Raw genomic sequence first — 23,203 nt, 5'->3', positions numbered from 1 at the left:
GTTAGGATGATGATGATGATTAGGATCACGATGAAAATTGTGGTGAAATAAACATAAAGTTTCCCATCTTAACCATTTTTACGTGTACAGTTCAGTGGCATGAAGCACATTCACACTGTTGTGAAACCGTCACCACCAACCACACCCTATTTTTGTGACTTTTAATGGTAGATGACACTTCCCCCCAGGTATAATCCCGGGTTTCCTGGGATGTGGGCGCACAGGAGGGAGGCATGATTCCTTGGAGTTTACCTTGGCTGTCATGTACATGAGGTTATTTAGCACCAGGGACGTAGCTTCCGGGGAGCCCCAGCCATTGCCTTTCAGCCCCTGAGAAGCCGTCCCCTCTCCTTCCCGGTCCTTGACGTCGTCCTCTGGGCTGCTGGGACTCGACCCTGGGAGGAGCAGCCTGCTATCCACCAGCTCGATGTTGTGCAGCCAGGGCAGCAGGTAGGTGAGCATGATCTGACGCCCGTTCGGGTGCGTTGTGGGAAACCGCTGGCTGACCTCTAGAGGGAAAAGCAGTGACCGAGAGCCATGTCATCTCATCGAACTAAACCGCAAGATGAACAGCAACTGACAGATCCGACAGAGCCCTCCGTTTACAAAGCGTTTTCATATACAGCAGCTCCCCAAGGCCATACAATCTTACAGCTGAGGCTTGGCCTCAAGCCCCTCACTTCTCAGCAGGTGCTCCGCGGAGGACAGTGAGAGCCCGGCGGGGAGAGCACAGGCTTGGTGGGATGGGATGGGAGACCTCCTGGATTCACATCCACTGCTAGTGGGAGAGGTACGTTAGGGTGGACAAAACAGGGGACTTGGAATCCAAAGGACATGTGACCAGATCCCAGTTCCTCCACCTATTAGCTGCATGAGACTCTGGGATAGTTATTTAACCTCTCTGTTCCTCAGTTTCCTCATCTGTAAAATGGGGCCCAGCAGGTCCTGCCTTGGGCAATTATGAGGATGAAAAGATACCATCATACTGTGTATAATATACTCAGCACAGCACCTGTCATCCAGCGGGCTCTTAATAAACAGCAGTTACGATTATTATAACAATGACTTACCTTTCAACTATGCCTATATTTTACAAAGTGCCTTGCATGAACCATTAGCTGTTAAAAAGTGAAATGCAAACTTCCAGGAAGAACAAACCCAGTGTGTGGACTCACGTCCGTGGTGTCTACTTGTAAACTGCCAACTATGTGGCAAGCGTGCTTTCAATGCCACGCTTTGTTTTATGAAATAAGGAGTCAAAAGGGTAAAACTATATGACCAGCCCAGTCATCTCACCATTACTTCCTCTGATAGTATTTTTACATTGTTTCACTGCCAGCAGCATTTAATTTTACAATCTGAATAAGCTTTCTATAGAAATAAAAGCACAGCTTTATGTATATGCTGCAAGTTCTAAGTCATCTCCTATTTCTAATATTTATGGAAGAAACTGTTTTATCCTAAGGGAAATTAGAAAGCTTGGCCTGATGCATTTGCTATCATCCAGCGAGGCATGTAATCTCATTTAGAGAGCTCATGCCTGCTACACAATAGAACAACATGGATGCCAGGAATTATACCGAGATAATCCACCGCATCCCTGAAACAGTAGCTTTAATTGATTTGGCCCTTTTCCTGAAATTAAAATGACAATTTTTTATTTTGAAGAATAAGAATATACTTAATGCTGTGCACAATAATGTTATGCTGTTATATTTCACACAGGTCAAAATTTCAAAATGTACTTAATTTCTAAACTTACATGAATGTGATGACTGATATCATGGACTTTTATGACACAAAACATTTATTGGAACTTTGAAGAGAAATAAACCTTTCCAATCAGAGGGACAACTGCTTTAAGAATACCCGTCGTCTTTCAACAGCGGTATAAAAATCTACGTAGCAATAATCACCTTTTATCATATTACTCATCTGTGTAAAATAAGTTTATATTTATAGCTTTATATTTATAAAATTTACAAATAATTTGCTTATTTATGTTTATTTTATCTTGTCTGTTAGACATAAGGTCCAAGGGGGTGGGGAGGTCTGTCTGTGGTATCCCAGGCACCTGGATCAGGGCCTGGATTTTTAGAGATGTTTTAAAGGGAAAAGAGAAAAAAAAAAAAAATGCCACGGCACACGAACAACCCCTCATTCACCTCTTTAGAAACAAATTAAATGAACTGTGAGACAATGTCAGTGGGATCCCGTATACATTTTCTGGCTTTTGGGAGAGACCTGAACAACTGGCCTGGCTACGTACAAGGAATTAAGTCATCTGAAATTACAGGCAGTAAAAATCTCACCACAGGGTTTTTAATGGTAAAGGCAGTATAAACAAAAGCGAGGAATCTATTAAAAACTCCTTATTTTTCCATGTTATTTTTAACAACTTATTCCTCGTAAATCAAAATGACCCAAAGGTCAGTTCTTGACAGAAATTTAGCTTGAACTTGCAACTCATTACATGAGCTTCTTCTCTTATTAAATTTGCTGGACTGTTTATCTTCTCTCTCCCAAATTGTCAGTCTCTCCCTCTTTACAGGCTTCTCCCTCTCAGCCAAGAAACAAGCTCGAGTCTCGCTCATCCTCTGACTCTGCATCCTACTATAGCCCCATCCTCTCTTTTTTTTTTGCTTCTTTTTAGCCAAGCCCCTGAGATCTGGCTTCTGCTGCTACTTCTCCATGGAAACTACTGACAGTTAGCAATGAATTGTGAAATCCATAGGGTAATCTTTAGACCTCATCTCCTGGGAGCTATAGGATTGTGGACTGCTCCACTCCGTCTTCCTAAGTCCTGTCTTCTCTAGGTTTCCATAAAACACACCTTCTAGGTGCTCTCCTTCTATAAACATGCCTCCCTTCCCTCTCTGCTCCCTCGTCCTTCCTTGGCCTGGTCCTTAAAAGTTGGGGGTCCAGGTTCTTTCTTTCACTCTGTACACTCTCCATTCAGGACCTCATTCATTCCCATGGTTCTGACCCCTCTGGTCTTCCATGAGTCTCTACCGCTGGCCTGCCCTTGACCCTGGTCTGTCTATACTCAGGAAGTCCAACAGATGCCTACACTCAATAACCCAAACCGAGCTCATGATCTCTGCCTTGGCCTGACCCTCCTCTTCTCCCCGAATCGGCTCTCCAGGTGGGGTTACCACCACCCATTTCCCAGATATGGCACTAGGCACTCCCTTCTGTGCACTCTGCCCAGTAGCTCTTGACTCTGGTCTCTCCCCTCTGCACTCACGGGGCTGTCTGAGTTCAGGTCCTCTTCATTTCCTCCGTGGGCTACCGTCATCATTTCTCAACTGGTCTCTTCTCTCTAGATTGGATGTTCTCTAATCCATTCACCACACTGCAGTCAGTCTTTCTAAAATGCACTCTGATCTCGTCCCCTCTCTTCTTGTTTGAAACGGATGAGTGGCTTTCAAAACCCAAGCAGCTTGCTTGGATGCCCTTCCTGTTCACAGGCTTCTGAGGGGTTTCAAGGAGCACGTACGTGGTCACTGGCCTACAAACTCCTTAGGGTACAATACAAGGCCTTCCAAGATGGACTTCTGCCTCTCTGCCTGTCTGTGACCATCTCAAACTTTCCCCCTTCCCTGCATGTTGTAGTAGCCAAACTGTCTACTATATAATCTCTCAAATGCATCATTGTATTTTATACCTCTAAGCCAATGCATATGATATTTCCTTGGCCAGTAATGCCTGTCTGCTTGCCAACTGCAATGTCAACTATTTATCTGCTTTGCAAATTTCTACTCTTCTTTCAAATTGCAGCTCAAGACATCAACTTCTCTGGGAAGTCTTTTCTGATATTCCTGGCCCAGTAACTGATTACTCCCTGATCCTCCATCTCATACAGAGAATGTGCTTTTTAAAAATGGTACTTGCTATACTCCCTGATCTTCCATCTCATACAGAGAATGTGCTTTTTAAACACTGTATCATAATCATATGATTGCACAGCTTTCTTTATTACTAGACAATGAAACTTTGATGGGAGAGGCTGTTTAATTCACCTCGGTATTCCTAGGATCCAATCACAGTGCCTGGCATACAGGTGGCACTCAAATCTTGGTTGAAGTGAATAAAAATAAATTTTAGTTTTCCAAGAAGAAAATCAATTTATCAAAAAGGTTTTCCTTGAGTCCTTCCACTGTTTCAGGCACAATGCAAGGATGTGACTACGTCTGTCTCAGATAAATGGATTTTCCAAAACATGATTCACAAAGATTACTCGTAAAGGTGTGCCCTGATTCAAACTCTCAACAACTGATACATGTAGCATTCAAGCTACTGATACATGTAACATTCAAGCTACAAAATACCATCATCACCACCACCAAAAAACTTACAGCAATTATTTGTATTAGAAGTTATACCACCCATATTTATACCTACACTATTTTAGATACACTGTTTTAAAGATACTCTAGAATTTACTTTTATATGTAACTGAACTTAGCCCAGAGTAATTTTGAGCTACAAATTTAGCATCAATAATTTTGATTCTAAATTACACTAGAATTTAAAAAGTAAGAAAACTTAGAGCAGAAATGATCACACATGTCATGACTGACTATCACATGGTACCTGAGAAGAGAGGGAGAGTGAGCTCGGGGTACATCCTGGCCAGTTCGCACGACAAGAGGGCTAGTGACAGGCTGTACAGGGGCGGCAACGGGCCGTGTGTTCCATAGAGAATACTTCCAGGTCTTTGTTCAGCTACTTTCTTCGAGTACACAAAAAGCTTTGCTTCAAGGATCTATAAAGAAGTAGTAGGAAAGTAATAAACAGTATGAAAAAACATTGGCTGGCTATCTTAGGAGTATTTATATTGAATAAAGTTTTGTAATAAAAACTAATGAATGAATATTTTAATGTTGTATTAAAGGTAAAGCATCAGCTGCTTCCTATGTTTACAGAAGATTATGTAATTGTTTTCTCACTCATCATATCCACCCGTGATATGCAGAAATAAATAAATACATATCACTAAATAGCAATCCAGTAGATCAACTACCATTTCTATTTTTTGTGCTCGAGGATGGAAATGTCAACATAGTCAATGATACGTGCCTGCATAAGCTGCATGGAGATTTCATAAATCTCTCTGTTGGTGTCAGAAGCCTTGAATAGAACAAGGTTTAACAATGTCACTATGTCAAAGGGATAGTTCCTAAAAAAAAAACAAACAGCATAGTTTATGAGACAGCCTGGCTAGTAATCTTGATAAATCATTACCTCTCAAAATTCTAGAAGGCACACTCACCTCGGTCACACTTACTAGTGACATTCCCAAGCCCATGTGGCCATTCCCCCACCCCCCTCATTCTTTTAATGTTTATTAGCAGGTGAAGGGAAATAGCTCTATTATGGGTTAAAATTGAATATAGTCACACCAGGATAAATGAACACAAAAGTCTATCTACTGCAAACAGATTTCAATGAAAACCAAATACAAGAGGAAAAGAAGAAGACAATATGTCTAAATTTCTCAACAGCTCACCGACTTACTATTTTCATTCAATCTATCTAAATTTATTAAACACCAAACATCTATCAGAAACAACTGCAAAGTACAGATGATACTAAGTTAGTAAGGCTGGTGCCCTCCCCTAAGGAAGGCTTACAGTTTAGCTAGGGAGACAAACTATACAGTCTAGTTATGATGAGCTATGATGGGATTATCCACAGCATGATACAGAATCCCAACAAGGGACATCTCCATCAGACTTGGGTTAGAGGAGGCTTTTTGAAGGAGGAAACAAGTAAACTAAGCCCTGAAGCGCCAAGAGACATGGTAATTGTTAGCAAGGCCATGGAAGGGGTAGCATGGGACAGAGAGAACACCACTTTGAAAGGTTATATATGAAAATACCTCTCCCCCGTTACACAGAATTTTAAACGTAAATGTAATTATACTACCTACATGTATTGTTTGGGGATTCGCTTTTTCACTGGACAGTGAGGCCAGTCTTTCTAGTAGCTGGACTGTGTTCCACAGTATGGACGTACCATAAATAACCACTCTTGTAGTTGATGCTGTGGTGTGCCACCCAGTTCCCCCTTCAGGACTGAGGCACTCAATCTCCCACCACAGTGTTGCAGGCTGATACCTTTGGCTGAATACCCCTCTGGGAATTGCCTAGGCCAACGTCATGCCTACTCCCCAGGAGCACCCCTGGGGGATTGGCTGAGGGTTCTTTCCTCTGCCCAGTCCTGTTTCCCTCACTTCCCCACAGATGTTGATCTCAAGGGCATTCCCTAATAAATTTCCTGGACTCAAATCTCCACCTCAGAGTCTTGCTTCCTGGGGAAGCCAAACTTTGACATGTGTTGACAGACATTTAAAGGTTATTTTCATTTTTTTCACTATGATAATACCACAAACACCAAATGTGCAAGTATTTCTTTAGAACAGATTTCTAGAAGAGGTCATGCAGGGTCAAAGGGCACATTAAAATTCTGGTAGATACTGCTATATTGCCCTCCAAAGTGGCTTTACCAATTAGCACTCCCAAATGATTGCTTTTCTAGAACTTTAAGTGAGCAAAAATGCATGAGGTTGATGTGTTAGGTGAGAAATTGGGCAAAGCCCCCAAATAATGGTGGTGAGGATGATGATAAACAATGGATAACATTTATGTTATGATGTGCTTGCTTTGTGCTAGTTATTGTACCAAGTCCTTTATCTAGATTTGTTATTTAATATTCACAACAAGCTTGTGAGGCTTAAAGAAGTTAAGTACTTGCCAAAGGTTAGGGAGAAGTAGTGGAGCCTAGATTCCATCCTGGATTTGTATGACTCCAAAGAATTCAAACACTTATCCACAGTGTTACCAGCCTCTTGGACACCTCACAATAGATCATTTCATGGCCAGTCTAATTTGGAATTCTTACAAACTGCAGTATCTGGAAACAGACCTTTCTGACTGTGAAAATAGAAAGGTAACTTTCTTCTGAGCCCCACAGTAGCAGAGACGTCTTACCTACATTGCTGTCTCTGACACTGGGATTTAATACATATTTTTTAATACAAATAAACACTGGACACTACTAAGGATCACTGGGGATTTAAAGGCAGTAGAAGGGTAGACAAAGCCTCCCTCTTAGGCAGGGCTATGCACTTGACCAAGTAATTAGGGAATTCAATTAGCTGCTTAAGACTGAGCTACGGAGTTTAAGGGGAACAAAATTGAAAGAAATAACACAGACACAGAAAATGAAAGAAACCCAGAGAAGGAAAAAATTAGAAAGCTCTCAAATGAGTACAAGAGCATAAATAAAACATCTGTACTTAGATGTTTAAAATAGGCTTAGAAACCAAATCTCACATTTCTCAGTATTTAATTATTCAATGTAGGCAGTGGAAGGGTAAAAGAAATAAAGACAGCTGTGCTCATACAGCATAAAAATAAAATGGTAAAATAAATATGAAAGGTAAATATGGTTCAGAAAGTAAACAAGAAATGAAACTGTTTTTTCAATCTGAAAGAGAGGAGATTTTGAAGAATTTGAGAAATACCCACTAGCTCTGGCTTACTTAGAACTAAATGACGAAGCTCAGAATAATTTTATGCTAAAGAGAAGCAGATTTTACCAGCTGATATGATTACATCATAGCTCTTTGCCTCCAACAGCTGTTGAAAAATAATCGTGTTTACAGGGTGCTGACTATGTGCTAGACGTTAGGTCAAGAGATTGGTTTTATTTAATTCTTACCCTAACCCTATTACCCCTCCTATTTCACAAGTGAGTAAGCATGTGTAGTAACTTGTTCAAGAGCACACAGCTTAATGAGAGGTAGAGCTAGAAGTCAAACTCAAGACAGTCTGTTTCCAGAGCCCAAATTCCCAAACTCTGTGCTGTCCTGAAATTCTCCAGCTGAGTGACACAACCAAATGAGGCTCGACATCACCAGCTAGGGAGTATGACTGAGATTCATGAATCATAAGCTTCCCTTGTCTTCCTTGGCAATACATGGATGCTATTCCCTTAAGAAATGTGGGCCATTTACTTTTAAGGATTCAAGTTTGCAGTGCCTGATTCAAATTAAGGTTAAGGCAAGGCAGACATGCAAAGAACAATGAAAACAAAAACCACCTCCAAAAATAAACCCAACAAAATTCTTTAAAAATTAAAACGTTGATCTTGCATATAATTCTAAGACATCTATTAACTATATTCCAGTAGTATGTTACAGAGTAAGAGTAAAAACAATGGCATTCTTAAGTACTTAATTAAATGTGAAGAGAATTCTGTTGAGTTAAGCTAGTGATTGGAAGCAGTCTGTACTTTTAATATGGAGCATATTATTTACCTTGATTTATAACCTTGGAAAGCCACTGAATCTCTCTCAATTTCCCTATCTCTTCCAAACTGATATAACTTGGAGTTGAGGGGAAAATTAATAAGAACACACATAGAACCCAAACAGTTATTTGAACTAATGCTGCCTGACAGGTGAGCTATTTTCTTTTGTGCTAAATTATAGTACTGAGCTGCATTTAATAGATTTTAATCAAATATGAAACGTACCTTATGAAAAATGCTTCAAAACTAATATTATTAGTTCTACCATCACTTTCTACTTTTATACTCGCTTCCCCTGGTCCTATTCACATTCCACTCTGATTTCCAAATCTCTCAACGTCACCAGAGTCAGTTCGTAGTTATAGTTACAGTTATAGTTTTGACTGGAGACCAGCAAGTTCACAACACACGCATGTACACACACACACACACACACACAGAGTCATTTATAGAAATAAACTAAAAAGAAAAATGCAGAGAACCATTTTTTCCCATTATCACAGCTGTTGAATATAAGGATTGATACATTAACTATGTAAAAATTGCTTTAGTTCTAAAACTAAAGGTAGAAAATTTTAATCCACAAGAGCATTTTTAAAATGTTAAATCTTTTAGGTATTTTAAGGTCAGTTATAAGTGGTTCCTTAATAAATGAGTCTGCTTATAAACTGTCATATTCCTACAAAAATAAATACAGAGTATGATCATTCTCATTTGACAAGGAAGAGGTAATTCTTTTCTTTACAGGAAGAATTCTTCACTTTAGGGTATGTCTTGTTGCAGGAGTTACTGCACAGATACCTTGTTTGAGGAATTTAAAATATGATCCAGTTTATGTATGATTGTTTAGGAACAGATTATTTCATAAGTTATTTAGGTGTTTTTTAGAAGCAAACTTGCAGAAAACAAAGTCTAAAGCACCAGAATTGCTTTTGAAAAAAGTACTGAAAACTGAAGTGCGAGGACTGCACAAACAAATCTGGAGGCTTATCCAGACTACACAGACTGAGAACTTATGGGAAAAGAGGGCAACTTTAAGCCACAGCTGAAACGTTAAATTCTGAATGTGTCCTGTGGTGAGAAACGACCACCATCTGTGGTCACATGTTGGCTACTGTCTTGGCACTGAGGTTGCAGCCATGGCATTGCCTGGCCCTCTGACCTTCCCTCTGAACAGACGAGTGTTGTGAAATAAGCTGATAGGCGATATGTGTTTCAGAAACCAAAATATTTTAGGATGCTATCTTAAAAAATCTACTCTAAACATAGAGGGCTTTATATCCTCATGTTTTTGTGACTGAGATATTATTGGAATTGAGACTATATTGCTAAAGTCATAAAACATTTATTTGTGCTCCCTAAAAAAAATACCTAGATTTATCCAGAGGAATGCAGTGTGATATTTTATGAGAGGGCCATGCAACGAAATAAATGTGACTAGGATAGTTCAAACCAAGTTCACTGGGAGAAGGGCAGTGAAGAGAGCAAACTTTTATTACTCTCATTTTTGTCAAATGTATCTATGGTCTAAGTCATAGATTCTAAATACATTTTTAAAAATCAAAGAACAGAAATTTATTTTTAGAATGTTGAAATACCTGAAAATAAAACAACACTCCAGAGAAAGAGACTCCTATAAAAAATGTTATTTTGGTAATATCCAATAGGATAAATAAATTACTTAGTATTGCTAACACCAAGAAATAAACCAATAGGGCTTCCCTGGTGGCGCAGTGGTTGAGAGTCCGCCTGCCGATGCAGGAGACATGGGTTCGTGCCCCGGTCCGGGAAGATCCCACATGCCGCAGAGCGGCTGGGCCCGTGAGCCATGGCCACTGGGCCTGCACGTCCGGAGCCTGTGCTCCGCAACGGGAGAGGCCAAAACAGTGAGAGGCCCGTGTACCGCAAAAAAAAAAAAAAAAAAAAAAAAAAGAAATAAACCAATGGATAATCAGACAGTTTAGATTATGTTCATCTGATATGACTTTTATGGAAATTAACGTATATATATAATAAAAATTTTACTACTAAGATTATGGAAAATGAAAGCTTTAGACATGAAATGTTATCTACTATCTTTATAAAAGAAAGAAAAATATTAAAGAGAAACTTGCCTCTTTAAAAAGCATGTTAGTTTTAGGTTGATTGAAAGTAGATGTCTTCTAAAATACTGTTCTTATTAATTTAGAACCATAACAAGTTGGAATTCACAACTAATTTACATTTATTCCCTTCACCCTGTAGCTCAAGATAGCTATTTAAAATGCAATATTTAATTAAAAGGGACAATCAACAGCCTATTTCAGTCCTTTCAAAAATAAACTTGATGACATAAATAACAGCAAGATCCTTTTTGACCCACCTCCTAGAGAAATGGAAAAATAAATAAATAAATAAACAAATGGGACCTAATGAAACTTCAAAGCTTTTGCACAGCAAAGGAAACCATAAACAAGATGAAAAGACAACCCTCAGAATGGGAGAAAATATTTGCAAATGAAGCAACTGAAAAAGGATTAATCTCCAAAATTTACAAGCAGCTCAATATAAAAAAAAACCCAGTCCAAAAATGGGCAGAGAACCTAAATAGACATTTCTCCAGAGAAGATATACAGATTGCCAACAAACACATGAAAGGATGCTCAATATCACTAATCATTAGAGAAATGCAAATCAAAACTACAGATGAGGTATCACCTCACACCAGTCAGAATGGCCATCATCAAAAAATCTACAAACAATCAATGCTGGAGAGGGTGTGGAGAAAAGGGAACCCTCTTGCACTGTTGGTGGGAATGTAAATTGATTCAGCCACTATGGAGAACAGTATGGAGGTTCCTTAAAAAACTAAAAATAGAACTACCATACGACCCAGCAATCCCACTAGTGGGCATATACCCTGAGAAAACTATAATTCAAAAAGAGTCATGTACCACAATGTTTATTGCAGCTCTATTTACAATAGCAGGACATGGAAGCAACCTAAGTGTCCATCGACAGATGAATGGATAAAGAAGATGTGGCACATATACACAATGGAATATTACTCGGCCATAAAAAGAAACGAAATTGAGTTATTTGTAGTGAGGTGGATGGACGTATAGTCTATCATACAGAGTGAAGTAAGTCAAAAAGAGAAAAACAAATACCGTATGCTAACACATATATATGGAATCTAAAAAGGAAAAAAAAGGTTCTGAAGAACCTAGGGGCAGGACAGGAATAAAGATGCAGACGTAGAGAATGGACTTGAGGAGACGGGGAGGGGGAAGGGTAAGCTGGAATGAAATGAGAGAGTGGCATGGACATATATACACTACCAAATGTAAAATAGCTAGCTAGTGGGAAGCAGCCGCATAGCAAGCATAGCACAGGGAGATCAGCTCGGTGCTTTGTGACCACCTAGAGGGGTGGAATAGGGAGGGTGGGAGGGAGGGAGACGCAAGAGGGAGGAGATATGGGGATATATGTATTTGTATAGCTGATTCACTTTGTTATAAAGCAGAAACTAACACACCATTGTAAAGCAATTATACTCCATAAAGATGTTAAAAAAATAAAATAAAATAAATTTGAGCTGCCTTCTCTCGATTTCTAATACATGATAAGCTCTTTCTTGGGAATAGCTTTTGCAATGTGGGGAGGCTTCATTAACCCTTTTGTCTTAGTTAAGAAAAAATTTCTTTCAATAAATTATAGAACTGAAATACTCCACTGAATGACTAATTTACACAGCTAGGGCACTGGTTTTAAAAGTGTAATCCATGGAATCCCAGGAGACACATTTTCCTTTCTTTTTTTCTTTTCTCAAGGTTTGGGCAAGAGAAAGTTAACATTTTTAGGTTGCTTCCCGAGTTTAGTCTGGTCTCACAATGGCTGAAGTGCTTACAGTTCACACCTATCACAAACATTTCTAGAAATTCCTTTCAGGTATCTTTACCATTTTCAAATCCTGCTCTAATACTTCATGATACATTTCCAGGCAATTAAAAAAAAATTTCCAGGCTATAACTACAAACCATTCTCCTAGTAGAATGAAAAATCAACGTAGCTGTAGACTTAGAGGGAATAGGCTATCTGCTGGGGAAAGATAGGCCATCTTGTATTTCCTTAGAATTTACTCTGTTTAAATATTTGCAAAAACCGTCAGCTCTCAATTATTCATACGATGAAGAGTAACCTTAATTGCACTTGCCAGTGCCCGGTACCTTCCACTTAAAGAATTCATACCTGCTTCCACACACAGTTGCTATAGCTTTGAAGCAGCCGGAGGCGAGTTGGTAGGAACCAGTGTAGCATCGGTCAATTGCCCAGTTGAAAAGATTTATTTGGTCAGGATTTAGTTCCAACAGCAAGACAACAACTTCGCAGCCAAGTTGATGAACCTGAACACACGGAGGAAAGCAATCATTCACGCTTAATGAAAGATTATTCCAGGGAAAGACACAAAATCAAGCTTAGCGAATATAAATTGTGTAAAAGGAAAGCGAACACTTAACATTTATCTTGATTAGTTTTTATTCCAGGAATTCCTCTTTAAGAGGATGCAATGTTGCAACTGAAAACTGAAATGTATAAACTAAATTTGACTCAGTGTAAATCTGTCATATAGGCTCCACTCATTCTCGATTTTTAACTCTGAAAAGGTGATAAAGACTTCATTGGCAATGTTTCTTTTTTGTATTTAAAATATTTTTGAAAAATACATGTATTTGGTTAAAAAATTTTAAATATATAAAAGGATAGCCTTCATGAATGCAGAGTCTTTTAAGGAAAAAGATCAGAGGGAATATGTTTGTGAGGCTTGATTACTAAATATACGGTATACAGCTTAGCTGGCAATCTTTTAAAAAGAAATACAATACCAATAAGCTCTTTTTAATCAGAGACTTTCATATGAAAGGATTATCATACTAGATAGAATTAATAGGATCATTAACTGATGATTCTTGAAGCTACTGTTAAATACTGTATGGTCACATTTGTCCAGGACAAGCCTGGTGTCCGGAGGCTATATTCCCCTCAGAAAGTAACATTTTCCTGCCTCTTCCTGAAGTTGTCCATTCTCCTGCCAGTAGCAACAAGGTGGACAAGGAAAGATTATGCCTTGTTTGTTCTTATATTATAGGGTATGGGCCCAGATGGGAGCTATATTCTTTTCCTTTCTTTTTTTTTTTTTTGCTTTTTTTTTAAACGAAAAAATTTTATTGTGTACCAAAATTACCATTTTTAAAAATTAATTTTTATTGGAGTATAGTTGGGGAGCTATATTCTAATTGGATGGTCAAATATCATCAACCTAGTTTCCCACGGGCTTAAGTACTTAGAAGCAGATAAAAGCTGGTGATACTACTGCAAAGGACTTAAAAATAACATCTCATTAAAAACTTAGTTCAAGTTGAAAGAAAATCAGCAAGTTTTTATTGTGCTTTAGAAACGTTATAAAATGTAGATAGTATATAATTCACAAGTAAATGGTGAGTTATGTTAACTAAACACACTAGTGTGAATACTAGAAGAAACCAGATCACCAGCACCACTGAAGCCTGCTTTGTGTATTCTCTTCATCACTAGCCTTTCTTCCTCAAAAGTAACCACTATCTGGATTTCTACCACCATTGGTTAGTTTGAGCTGTTTTGAACTCTGTGTAAATAGAATTATATAGTATATAATTTTGTGTCTTTCTTTCACTCAACTTACGTTTAAAAGTCATCAACATTTATTCGTTTCCATTATTGTATAGTATTCTAATTTATGATTGCTCCACAATTTATTCATTCTACTACTGATGAACATCTGGGTTGTTTCCAGCTTTTGACTTCATAATACTGCTTTGAATATTTCTATACATGTCTTACATTGCACATACTGGATAACCTCTTTTGTAGATTGCTTGTTTAAGTCTCTTGCTCATTTTTCTATGAGTGTCTTTATTTATTTGTAGAGGTCCATTATATATTCTAGATAAGGACTCTGTTGGCTTTATGTTGCAAATATCTTTTTTTACTCTACAGCTAGCCTGTTTACACTCTTAATTGTGTCTTTTGGTGAACAGAAGTTATTAATTAGTTTCCCCTTATGGTTAGTAATTTTTGCATCCTATTTAATAAATCTTTCCCTAACCCCAGGGATTAAAATAGCCTCCTGTTTTATTTTCTAGAAACTTCAGTTTTTCGCATTCACATTTAGATCTACAAACTATTTCTTTTTTTTTCAATATTTATTTTATATTGGAGTATAGTTGATTAACAATGTTGTGTTAGTTTCAGGTGTACAGCAGGGTGATTCAGTTATACATATTCATGTATCTATTCTTTTTCAAATTCTTTTCCCATGTAGGTTATTACAGAGCATTGAGCAGAGTTCCCTGTGCTATACTGTAGGTCCTTGTTGGTTATCCATTTTAAATATAGCAGTATGTACATGTCAATCCCAAACTCCCAATCTATCCCTCACCCCCCATAACCATAAATTCATTCTCTAAGTCTGTGAGTCTGTTTCTGTATAAACTATTTCTTCTTTTTCACTCGTGATATCTTATGTTTTCTTTTCTAAAACATTGGCTAGGATCTTTAGTATAATGTTGATAGAAGTAATGAAAATGGGCTTCCTTGGTCATTCTAATCTCAGAGAACACTTTCAATATTCACAATTTAGTGTGATGTTTACTACTGGGTTTTTTTTTTAAGACACCCTTTATCAAACTAAGAAAGTTCTTTTTTTTTTTTTTTTGCGGTACGCGGGCCTCTCACTGTTGTGGCCTCTCCCCATTGCGGAGCACAGGCTCCGGACGCGCAGGCTCAACGGCCATGGCTCACGGGCCCAGCCGCTCCGCGGCATGTGGGATCTTCCCAGACCGGGGCACGAACCCGTGTCCCCTGCATCGGCAGGCGGACTCTCAACCACTGCGCCACCAGGGAAGCCCAGAAAGTTCTTTTTTATTCTTAGTTTCATTAGTTTCTCTCATGAATGAATGTAGAATTTTATTAAATGCTTTTTCTGCATCTATTGAAATGATTAGATGATATTTCCTTCTTGTGACTTTAATATAATTAATATACAAATGAATTGAAGGACATTTGAATATTAAACCAATCTTGTAGTTCTTGAATAATCCCAACTTGATCATGATGAATCATCTTTTTAATATATCACTGAATTCAATTTTCTAATATTTTGTTTAAAGTTTCTGTATCTATGTTCATGAATGAATTTGCCTTTTAACTGTCTTTCTTGTTAAATTCTTGTCAGGTTTTAGTATGAAGGTTATGTGAGTCTCGTAAAACATGTTGAGATATGTTTCCTCTTGATCTGTTTTCTCTTTGAGGATTTGCATGAAATCAATGCAATCTGTTCCTTAAATGTTGAATTAATCCATAAAGCCATCTGTCCTAAAGTTTTCTTTGTGGGAAGACTTTCAATTATAGATTACATTTCTTTGTTACTTATATGACTATTCTGATTTTCTTTTCTTCTTGTGCTGTGTTTTTCTAGGAATTTGTCTATTTTATCTAAATTTTGAAGTTTATTGGCACAAAGATGTTCATATGTTCTCTTATTTTTAATATCTGTAGCATCTGTAGTAATGTCCCCTTACATTTCTGAGGTTGGTGACATACACCTTCTCTCTCTTAATCAGACTTGCCATGGATATACTAATTTTATTAGTCTTTTAACAAATTCAACTTTTGGCTTAAATGATCACTTCCAGTAATTTTTTCTCTTTAATTAGTTTCTGCTCTTATCTCTATTATTTCTTCAATGTATTTTTTTGAGTTTGATATGCTATTCTTTTTCTAACTTCTTGAAATGGATGCATAGGTCATCAGCCTTTTTTCTTTCCAATATATGCCCTTAAGGCCATATTCTAAGCAAGGTTTTATTTAAAACCCACAAGTTTAGTATGTAGTGGTTTTATTATTCTTCAGTTAAAAATATTTTTCAGTTTCTATTTTTATTTATTCTTTGACTCATTGGTTATCTGGAAGAGCATTTTTTAATTATCTTTTATTATTGATTACTGGCTTAATGCCACTGTGATCAGAGAACAGAGTCTGTATCTTTCAATCATCTGAACTTTGTGGAGACTTGCCTTATGGCCTAGTTTATAGTCAATTTTGGTAAATGTTACTGTGTTTTTTATCCTGATGCATCATAGTGTAATGTGAACAACACATAAGCCTACAGTTCTGTGGCTGATGTGTGAAGAGACTGTGCTGTGAACAATGCTTAGACAGGTCAGTCACTCAACTGAGGCAGGATAACCAAGACATTTAAAAACAATGTATTTTTGGCTAGTACTTACTCGTAAATCTTGACAAGCCAGAATGTTGTCAAGCCACTTATACAGGTAGCCATCTGGGGAAAGGCCCACATTGTCAAACACTGGGCCACAGCACAACACTGCTGACATTGCCTGATGACAAAACAGAACACAACCTGGGATGACTGAATGGTACACAACTGACTTTAAAACACATACTACTAGATTTATAAATGATGAGGGTCTTTTTTTTTTAAAAATAAATTTATTTATTTATTTTTATTTTTGGCTGCGTTGGGTCCTTGCTGCTGCGTGCAGGGCCTCTCTAGCCGTGGCAAGCAGGGGCCACCCTTCACTGTGGTGCACTGGCCTCACACTGCAGTGGCCTCTCCTGCTGCGGAGCATGAGCTCCAGGCATGTGGGCCTCAGCAGTTGTGGCACGCGGGCTCGGTAGTTGTGGTTTGCGGGCTCTAGAGCACAGGCTCGGCAGCTGTGGCAGAGGGGCCCAGCTGCTCCGTGGCATGTGGGATCTTCCTGGACCAGGGCTTGAACCCTTGTCCCCTGCATTGGCAGGAGGACTCTCAACCACTGTGCCACCAGGGAAGTCCTGATGAGGGTCTTTTAAAGCAGTTATTTCCATAAGATTTTAAAGTATTCCTTAGTAGATTCAATAAAAAATACCAGATTCCCAATTTTGTCTCTTTTTATAAGAGTTAAAACCCATAAATTGAACTTTGTAGACATATAATTTTATAATAAATCTTTATAATGAAAGGCTGAGATATTCAAGACAAAATGACCATTTCACAGGACTTAAACTTACCATCAGTGACTTCAAGTGAATGAATTCTGCTTATGATAAATATAGCTTTCAAATTTTGTGTTGATGACAAATATTTAACTAATATACTGAACCGACAAACTTGACAAATATTTGACTGATGCACTAAATTGGCAAACTATGAAAAATGTAGAAATAAATAATTGTGATTCTTAATCAAAGATAAAGAAAATGAAGAATATGAACTTTAGTTCCTTTGAGGTGGGGAGAAAGCAAGAGAAGGGAAGAGAAGGGAAGATCTTGATTCACTTTGTAATCCGTAGGTCCAAATGATTATCAGGGCCATGGCTTATATTAGCTCCATAAAGTCAAAAGTCAACTTGACAGTTAGCAACTCCTGGTATATATGACTAAGACAATATATAGTTAGTTTTCTAAAGGAAATTAAACTGTAAGGAATAATGGTTCTGGAAATGTTGAACAGTCCTAGAACTGTAGAAACTTATTTCTGGGAGTCTTCTAGGATAGGAGGAGACTAAAAAGGGAATATATATATTTTAAGTTGGAAGTTAATTGGCAAGGCAGTTACTTAAAGGGTAAATAAGCAAAAACTATGGTTTTCATATAGTAGAAACCTTTTATCTAGTGGGATCTTGGAAAAGTTTTGCATTTTGAAATTGTGAACACAATCGGAATATTTACATGTTTATACATAGCTATCTATGTAGTTTATGTATGGATATTTTAGAATTTATAGAGTTAGCTTATGTATTTATATACGTGTATATATTTGGGTTTTTTTTGCATGTGTGCTTATATTTTATCATGTCATATTATATTATTTATTTTAATCTTATTTAAGGCATGGTTGTTTAAGGAAAGAGACCATCAATCTGACAAAAGTCATTCATGAGGCAAAGGTGACCTACCTTTAATGCACAATACTGGTATCTTGTAATCTGATGATTTCTATCACTATAACGATCCAGAGGAGTGAACATAATGCTGAAGGGTCCTGCCCACTGGCTAAATAGGATGAAAAGATGGTGCCTCAGGCTTTGCTGGGGGAAGAGAAATCTTCGGTGGTGAACTAGAGAGAAAACAGAGCTAAGAGTCTACTAGACTGAAAAATACAGTGAATACAGTTTACGTTGCTATTATGCATGATTCTTAAGTTTTGGGGAAAGGAGTAATTTCGTTTTCTAACTAAAGTTTTCTTTACGTAATGAAATATGTATTTAAAAAGTCAAGCTTAATTTTCTTTCCTCTCCTCATGTTTCAGTCAACAGCACCTTGTCTCAGAGCAGAAAGTAGAGATAGAAAATGGACTCACAGACACTGTTTTCTAAGCATTATCTAGAAAAACTGCAACACCTTCCACTCGGCTGCTGATTACATATAAAACGTTCTCTTGACTGCTGCTGCGTCTTTAGGAAGAACTGTGAAATACAACGGATAGACTGTCTATTTCAAACAAACATTCTTTAACTGAAGAAGGTAAATCTTAATTTAGGGTCATCAAAAATGAGGAGGATTGGTAAGAATGTTTTACAACATCATAATGTTAAATCATAATGAAAAAGCAGAAACAGATGAGCTGCAGCTTTTTGTAATTATGTCAAAAAATTTTAATTCCAGCAATTAATTTTTATACCAAACTGACCAGCTATTTTTATTCTCTATGCTTCTATTATATGAAAATGTTTCAGACCCATTTGTTCTATGAAAAAAATCCCAATAATATAATTTCTTAAGCTATATAGAATTCTATATAATGTGTTGACTGGATAGAGTCAAGAGCAGGAATATTGCTGAGATTATATGTTCACAGATTAGCACAGTGAGAATGAAAAAATAGAGCCTTTGGGAACTTTCCCTCTGAATTACTTCCTTTCTATGGAAATCATACAGGTTCATTTTCAGGTGGGAACCAAAACAAAGAACAGAAATAATGACGAGCACAAAGCCAAAGTTAATTTCTATTGTTGCCCTTCCAACTCTGTGCTGCATACCCACAATCTGTTCCAAGGATTTCCAAACAAATAGACGATCCCATCCCAGACCTGCAAACAGGTCAGTAGGTTTAAAGAGGAAAGCACAGTAATGAGGAACACAAATGATATTTCAAGCACAAAAGGTAATTTGCAGTGATGCATCACTGTACCTGGAACGCGCTGAATCAAGTTGGCAACCATGGCACTAAAATGTGCCCGGATATCTTTAAGAATTTCCACTTCTTTATCATTTTCAGCTTCTAGGAGCATGCGGGTCAGGTCCACGTATTCTAAGAACAAAGCTCCAAGGGCTAAAGTATCCCGTTCTAAGGCTCCATTGGTGCTGGAATAAAAGGAAATTAAACTTTTAGATGATTAGTCTTGATGTCAAAGTAGTACATGCTTCATGGAAAATAAGATTCACTGTCAGAACTCGCACACTAAATTTGTCCTTGACGTATATGCAGTGTAAACAGAATATTAAAAAAACAAGGTTTTTTGGACTTTTCTAAGTAAAAGTTAAAGGTAATATATATATATATATATATATATATATATATATATATATATACATATATATATATATATATATATATATATATTTTAAAAAGACAGAATGAAAAAAAGAGAGGCAAAAACATCAGTTTGGTGAGGAAAGATCAACTCAGTAGAATTTCCACCTTACCTGTCACTTATTACACCAGCATCAGCCAGAAGTTCAAAAATTCGAAGTAGCTGTAGCCTTAACAAGTCTCGCCGTTCTCGGCGTTTTTTGTTCTGTGCAGAAAGAGGTAATACCACTTATAAACATGGGCACAATAATGTTAACTGTGCTTTAAAGGAAGATGTAATCTAGTCATTTTCAATTTTCTAAACACAAAGGACAGAAAGTATTTTTCTTTCTTCCTAATCCTTAGAGAAAACGCTTGCTATCACAGGCTATAAGAGAAACAGATCACAAGTGGGCCAATAAATATCTGTAACTTGGAAATGTTGAGAGTCAACAAGCCTCATTTCCTAGAGGCCTCCAGCAGCTGCTGAAAAACTAAAGCATCAGAAAGAAGTGGCAAAGGACAGTGGACACTAACAGTCCCACCAGTTCTGGTCATAGAGGTAACACTGTTCTTAATTAAATTGCCAAACTTCTGCTACTTCTTGTATCTTATCTACTACACGGGAAGCCTCTTTTTTAGTCTTATTCTATTTTATTTAATTTTTTATCCTGCTACATTCTAAGTTTATCCTCTTCAGAGTTCACTTCAGGGAAGATAATGTTGAGGAAAGTGCTTTATATACCAGATGAAACAAATAACGTTCTTGGCTATTCAACCCCTTATAAAAAAAAGCAAACTAACTAAAACCCCAAATTCAATCTTAACTCAAAATTCTTACAAAAGAATATCTTAACATACATATGACTATTTAGGTTGCTTTTCTTTCATAAGTTTAGGACTTAAAATCTTTTAAGATCGGAACCAGATTATACTAAATACTCAAATCTCAAAAATTAATGAAAATAACAAAAGTTAAAATAGTAAGATCCATTGTTAAAAGCATGTTGGTACGTTTGTATTCTTTAGGGGAAACCACTGGGTATGGTTTAAACTCACACTACTGTCCAAATAAACCAAGGCATTAATTATTATTTTTAATAGATCTTTATTGGAGTATAATTGCTTCACAATACTGTTAGTTTCTGTTGTACAACAAAATGAATCAGCCACATGCATACACGTCCCCATATCCCCTCCCTCTTGAGCCTCCCTCCCACCCTCCTAACCCACCCCTCTAGGTGGTCACAAAGCACCGAGCCGATCTCCCTGTGCTATGCGGCTGCTTCCCACCAGCCAACTATTTTACGTGTGGTCGTGTATATATGTCCATGCCACTCTCACTTCGCCCCAGCTTCACCCTCCCACCCCGTGTCCTCAAGTCCATTCTTTATGTCTAAGTCTTTATTCCTGCCAAGGCATTAATTATATAAATTCAAACTCTTACCTCTGGTCTTCGTTCCAGAGCCTCTTTCATTAATGGATGAAGTTCTTCCACCAATTCTCTATGAATGAAAAAGGTGAGCATTTAGAATTCATTATTGTTGACACCAAATTTGTCACAAAATATAGCCATTCAATCCCAAATCATCTGCTTTTTAAACTTCGCTTCTGACATCAAAATCTCCTCTGGCCTTTCCATTTCTGTATCATGTGGTGAAATGAAAATTGCCATTGGCTTGTACTTTGTATTATCAGTCTTAACTCCAATGCTACGTATATAATTTGGGCTCAATACATATTTGTTGACTTGATTTCGATTTAATGTTCCAGAGAGTCTATGGCAAAAATCCCTACCTGAACAACTAAACCAACAATATTTTGTAAGTGCTTACTAAATTGAAAGCACTTTCCCACAGGCTGAGGGACTGAAGAGAAATAAAATTGATTCCCTAAACAGAAGAAATTTTCAGTCTAATTGGAGCAAAAGAAACAGGTGTAGTAACTATGGCACTACCTTTGGGATCTGTGCTCAGAGGACTGTTGATTTTAAAATAAAGTCTTTTTGGAATTTCAGAGATAAATTCCTTTATTTGAGCTACATGATAAATGCAAATTATGGCAACCACTTTAATAGTGAGGTTCTCATCAAAACCTTTTCTCTTGTGTAGTAAAACTAAAAAATTTTATCAGATTAATCCATGTCTGATAGTACATGTATATACTTCATCTGTCCCCATTTTCTCCAATTCTCAGCTTTATACCTGGTAATCTAACCAGCTGTCATCTTTAGGAACTGACTTCTGAATTGCTTTGTCAAAACAGACAAAATTAGGGGATCTAGCCTGTGGCTAGGTATTTCATCTATAGTCTGCTCCATGTCTGAAAATCTTGTATTTTCTGGTAGAATATTTTGTGCTATTAGACATCACCCTCCAGGGAAATCCAAGGACACGAAGGCAAAAACTCTATGGCATTCTGTACTGAAGAACAGAAATCCTGTATTCCATTGCAGATTTCTCCAACACAGATGCTAGAATTTCTTCAAAAAATGGAAATAATGCTAATGGTCTCCTTCATCTAATAGCAATCATTTATCAAATATTTACGTGCATTTTTACATTTAATCCTCTTGATACATCTATAAGATAGATTCTATAATTATACCATTTTTTTTAAAATTAGAGAGATACAGTTTATTTTTATTATGACAATTTTACAGGTAAAGGAACTGAGTCCCAGGGACAGTGTTTTCCACACCCACGTGGCCAGTACATTGCGTAATCTTACTTGCTCCTAGGAGTACTCAGACGGTAAGATATACAAAAGAGCCTTAGGTTCTTTGGGAAAGACATTAGGTAATTCCAGGAATTGTTTTTATTATCTTCTTGTAGTATTTCTGTATGATGCTTTGTCTTAACTAATTAATCAGTGAAAACACTGGTTAACTGGCACTTAAGTGGTCAGAACTCACAATTGCTTTTTTTAAGGATAAAATTTGACTCTACTGTAACAGATCTTTTTCAGTTGCTTCTAAAACGTCTCGTTAATCTTTATTTTTCAGATAGGGTTTCTCACAGATGCTTGGAGCTTTCCCTTTTCTGTGTATAAGAAAAACTAAGATTTTCTTTGTCTTTATAGGTTTTCGTTGCTAGATAAAATCATCAGAGGCAGCCTGAAATAAAATTTTATGATGACTCTTGGAAAAGGCTTTGACACGGCCTCAGATGAAAGGGTTATTTGAGTAAAGGTGTGAAATGAGTAAGGAATCCAGAAAGTGAGACATAATGGTTCTCTTAAGGCAGATACAGCATCTTATAGAAAGACCAGCAAGCGCGACACATAACAGACACC

General features: G+C 37.3%; 1 protein-coding gene across 2 annotated transcripts in view; it reads right to left on the bottom strand.

The window, feature by feature from the left end:
* The window catches only part of FRY (FRY microtubule binding protein), a 322,162-nt gene that overhangs the window by 71,107 nt on the left and 227,852 nt on the right, over positions 1–23,203 (bottom strand). For both annotated transcript variants that reach the window (XM_081214715.1, XM_081214716.1), the window contains exons 24-32: positions 21,357–21,414; positions 20,044–20,135; positions 19,529–19,701; positions 18,294–18,454; positions 16,626–16,736; positions 12,550–12,704; positions 5,083–5,182; positions 4,597–4,768; positions 253–509 (exon numbers count right to left, since the gene is read on the bottom strand). In XM_081214715.1, the coding sequence (XP_081070841.1) occupies positions 253–509; positions 4,597–4,768; positions 5,083–5,182; positions 12,550–12,704; positions 16,626–16,736; positions 18,294–18,454; positions 19,529–19,701; positions 20,044–20,135; positions 21,357–21,414 (1,279 nt within the window). The remainder of the gene's footprint in view (positions 1–252; positions 510–4,596; positions 4,769–5,082; positions 5,183–12,549; positions 12,705–16,625; positions 16,737–18,293; positions 18,455–19,528; positions 19,702–20,043; positions 20,136–21,356; positions 21,415–23,203) is intronic.

The sequence above is a fragment of the Mesoplodon bidens genome (assembly GCF_964165515.1).
Source record: "Mesoplodon bidens genome assembly, chromosome: 17".
In the NCBI taxonomy this organism is placed as follows: Eukaryota; Metazoa; Chordata; class Mammalia; order Artiodactyla; family Ziphiidae; genus Mesoplodon; species Mesoplodon bidens.
Note: the sequence above shows the minus strand (reverse complement) of the source record. Positions and strands in the feature narration are given on the sequence as shown.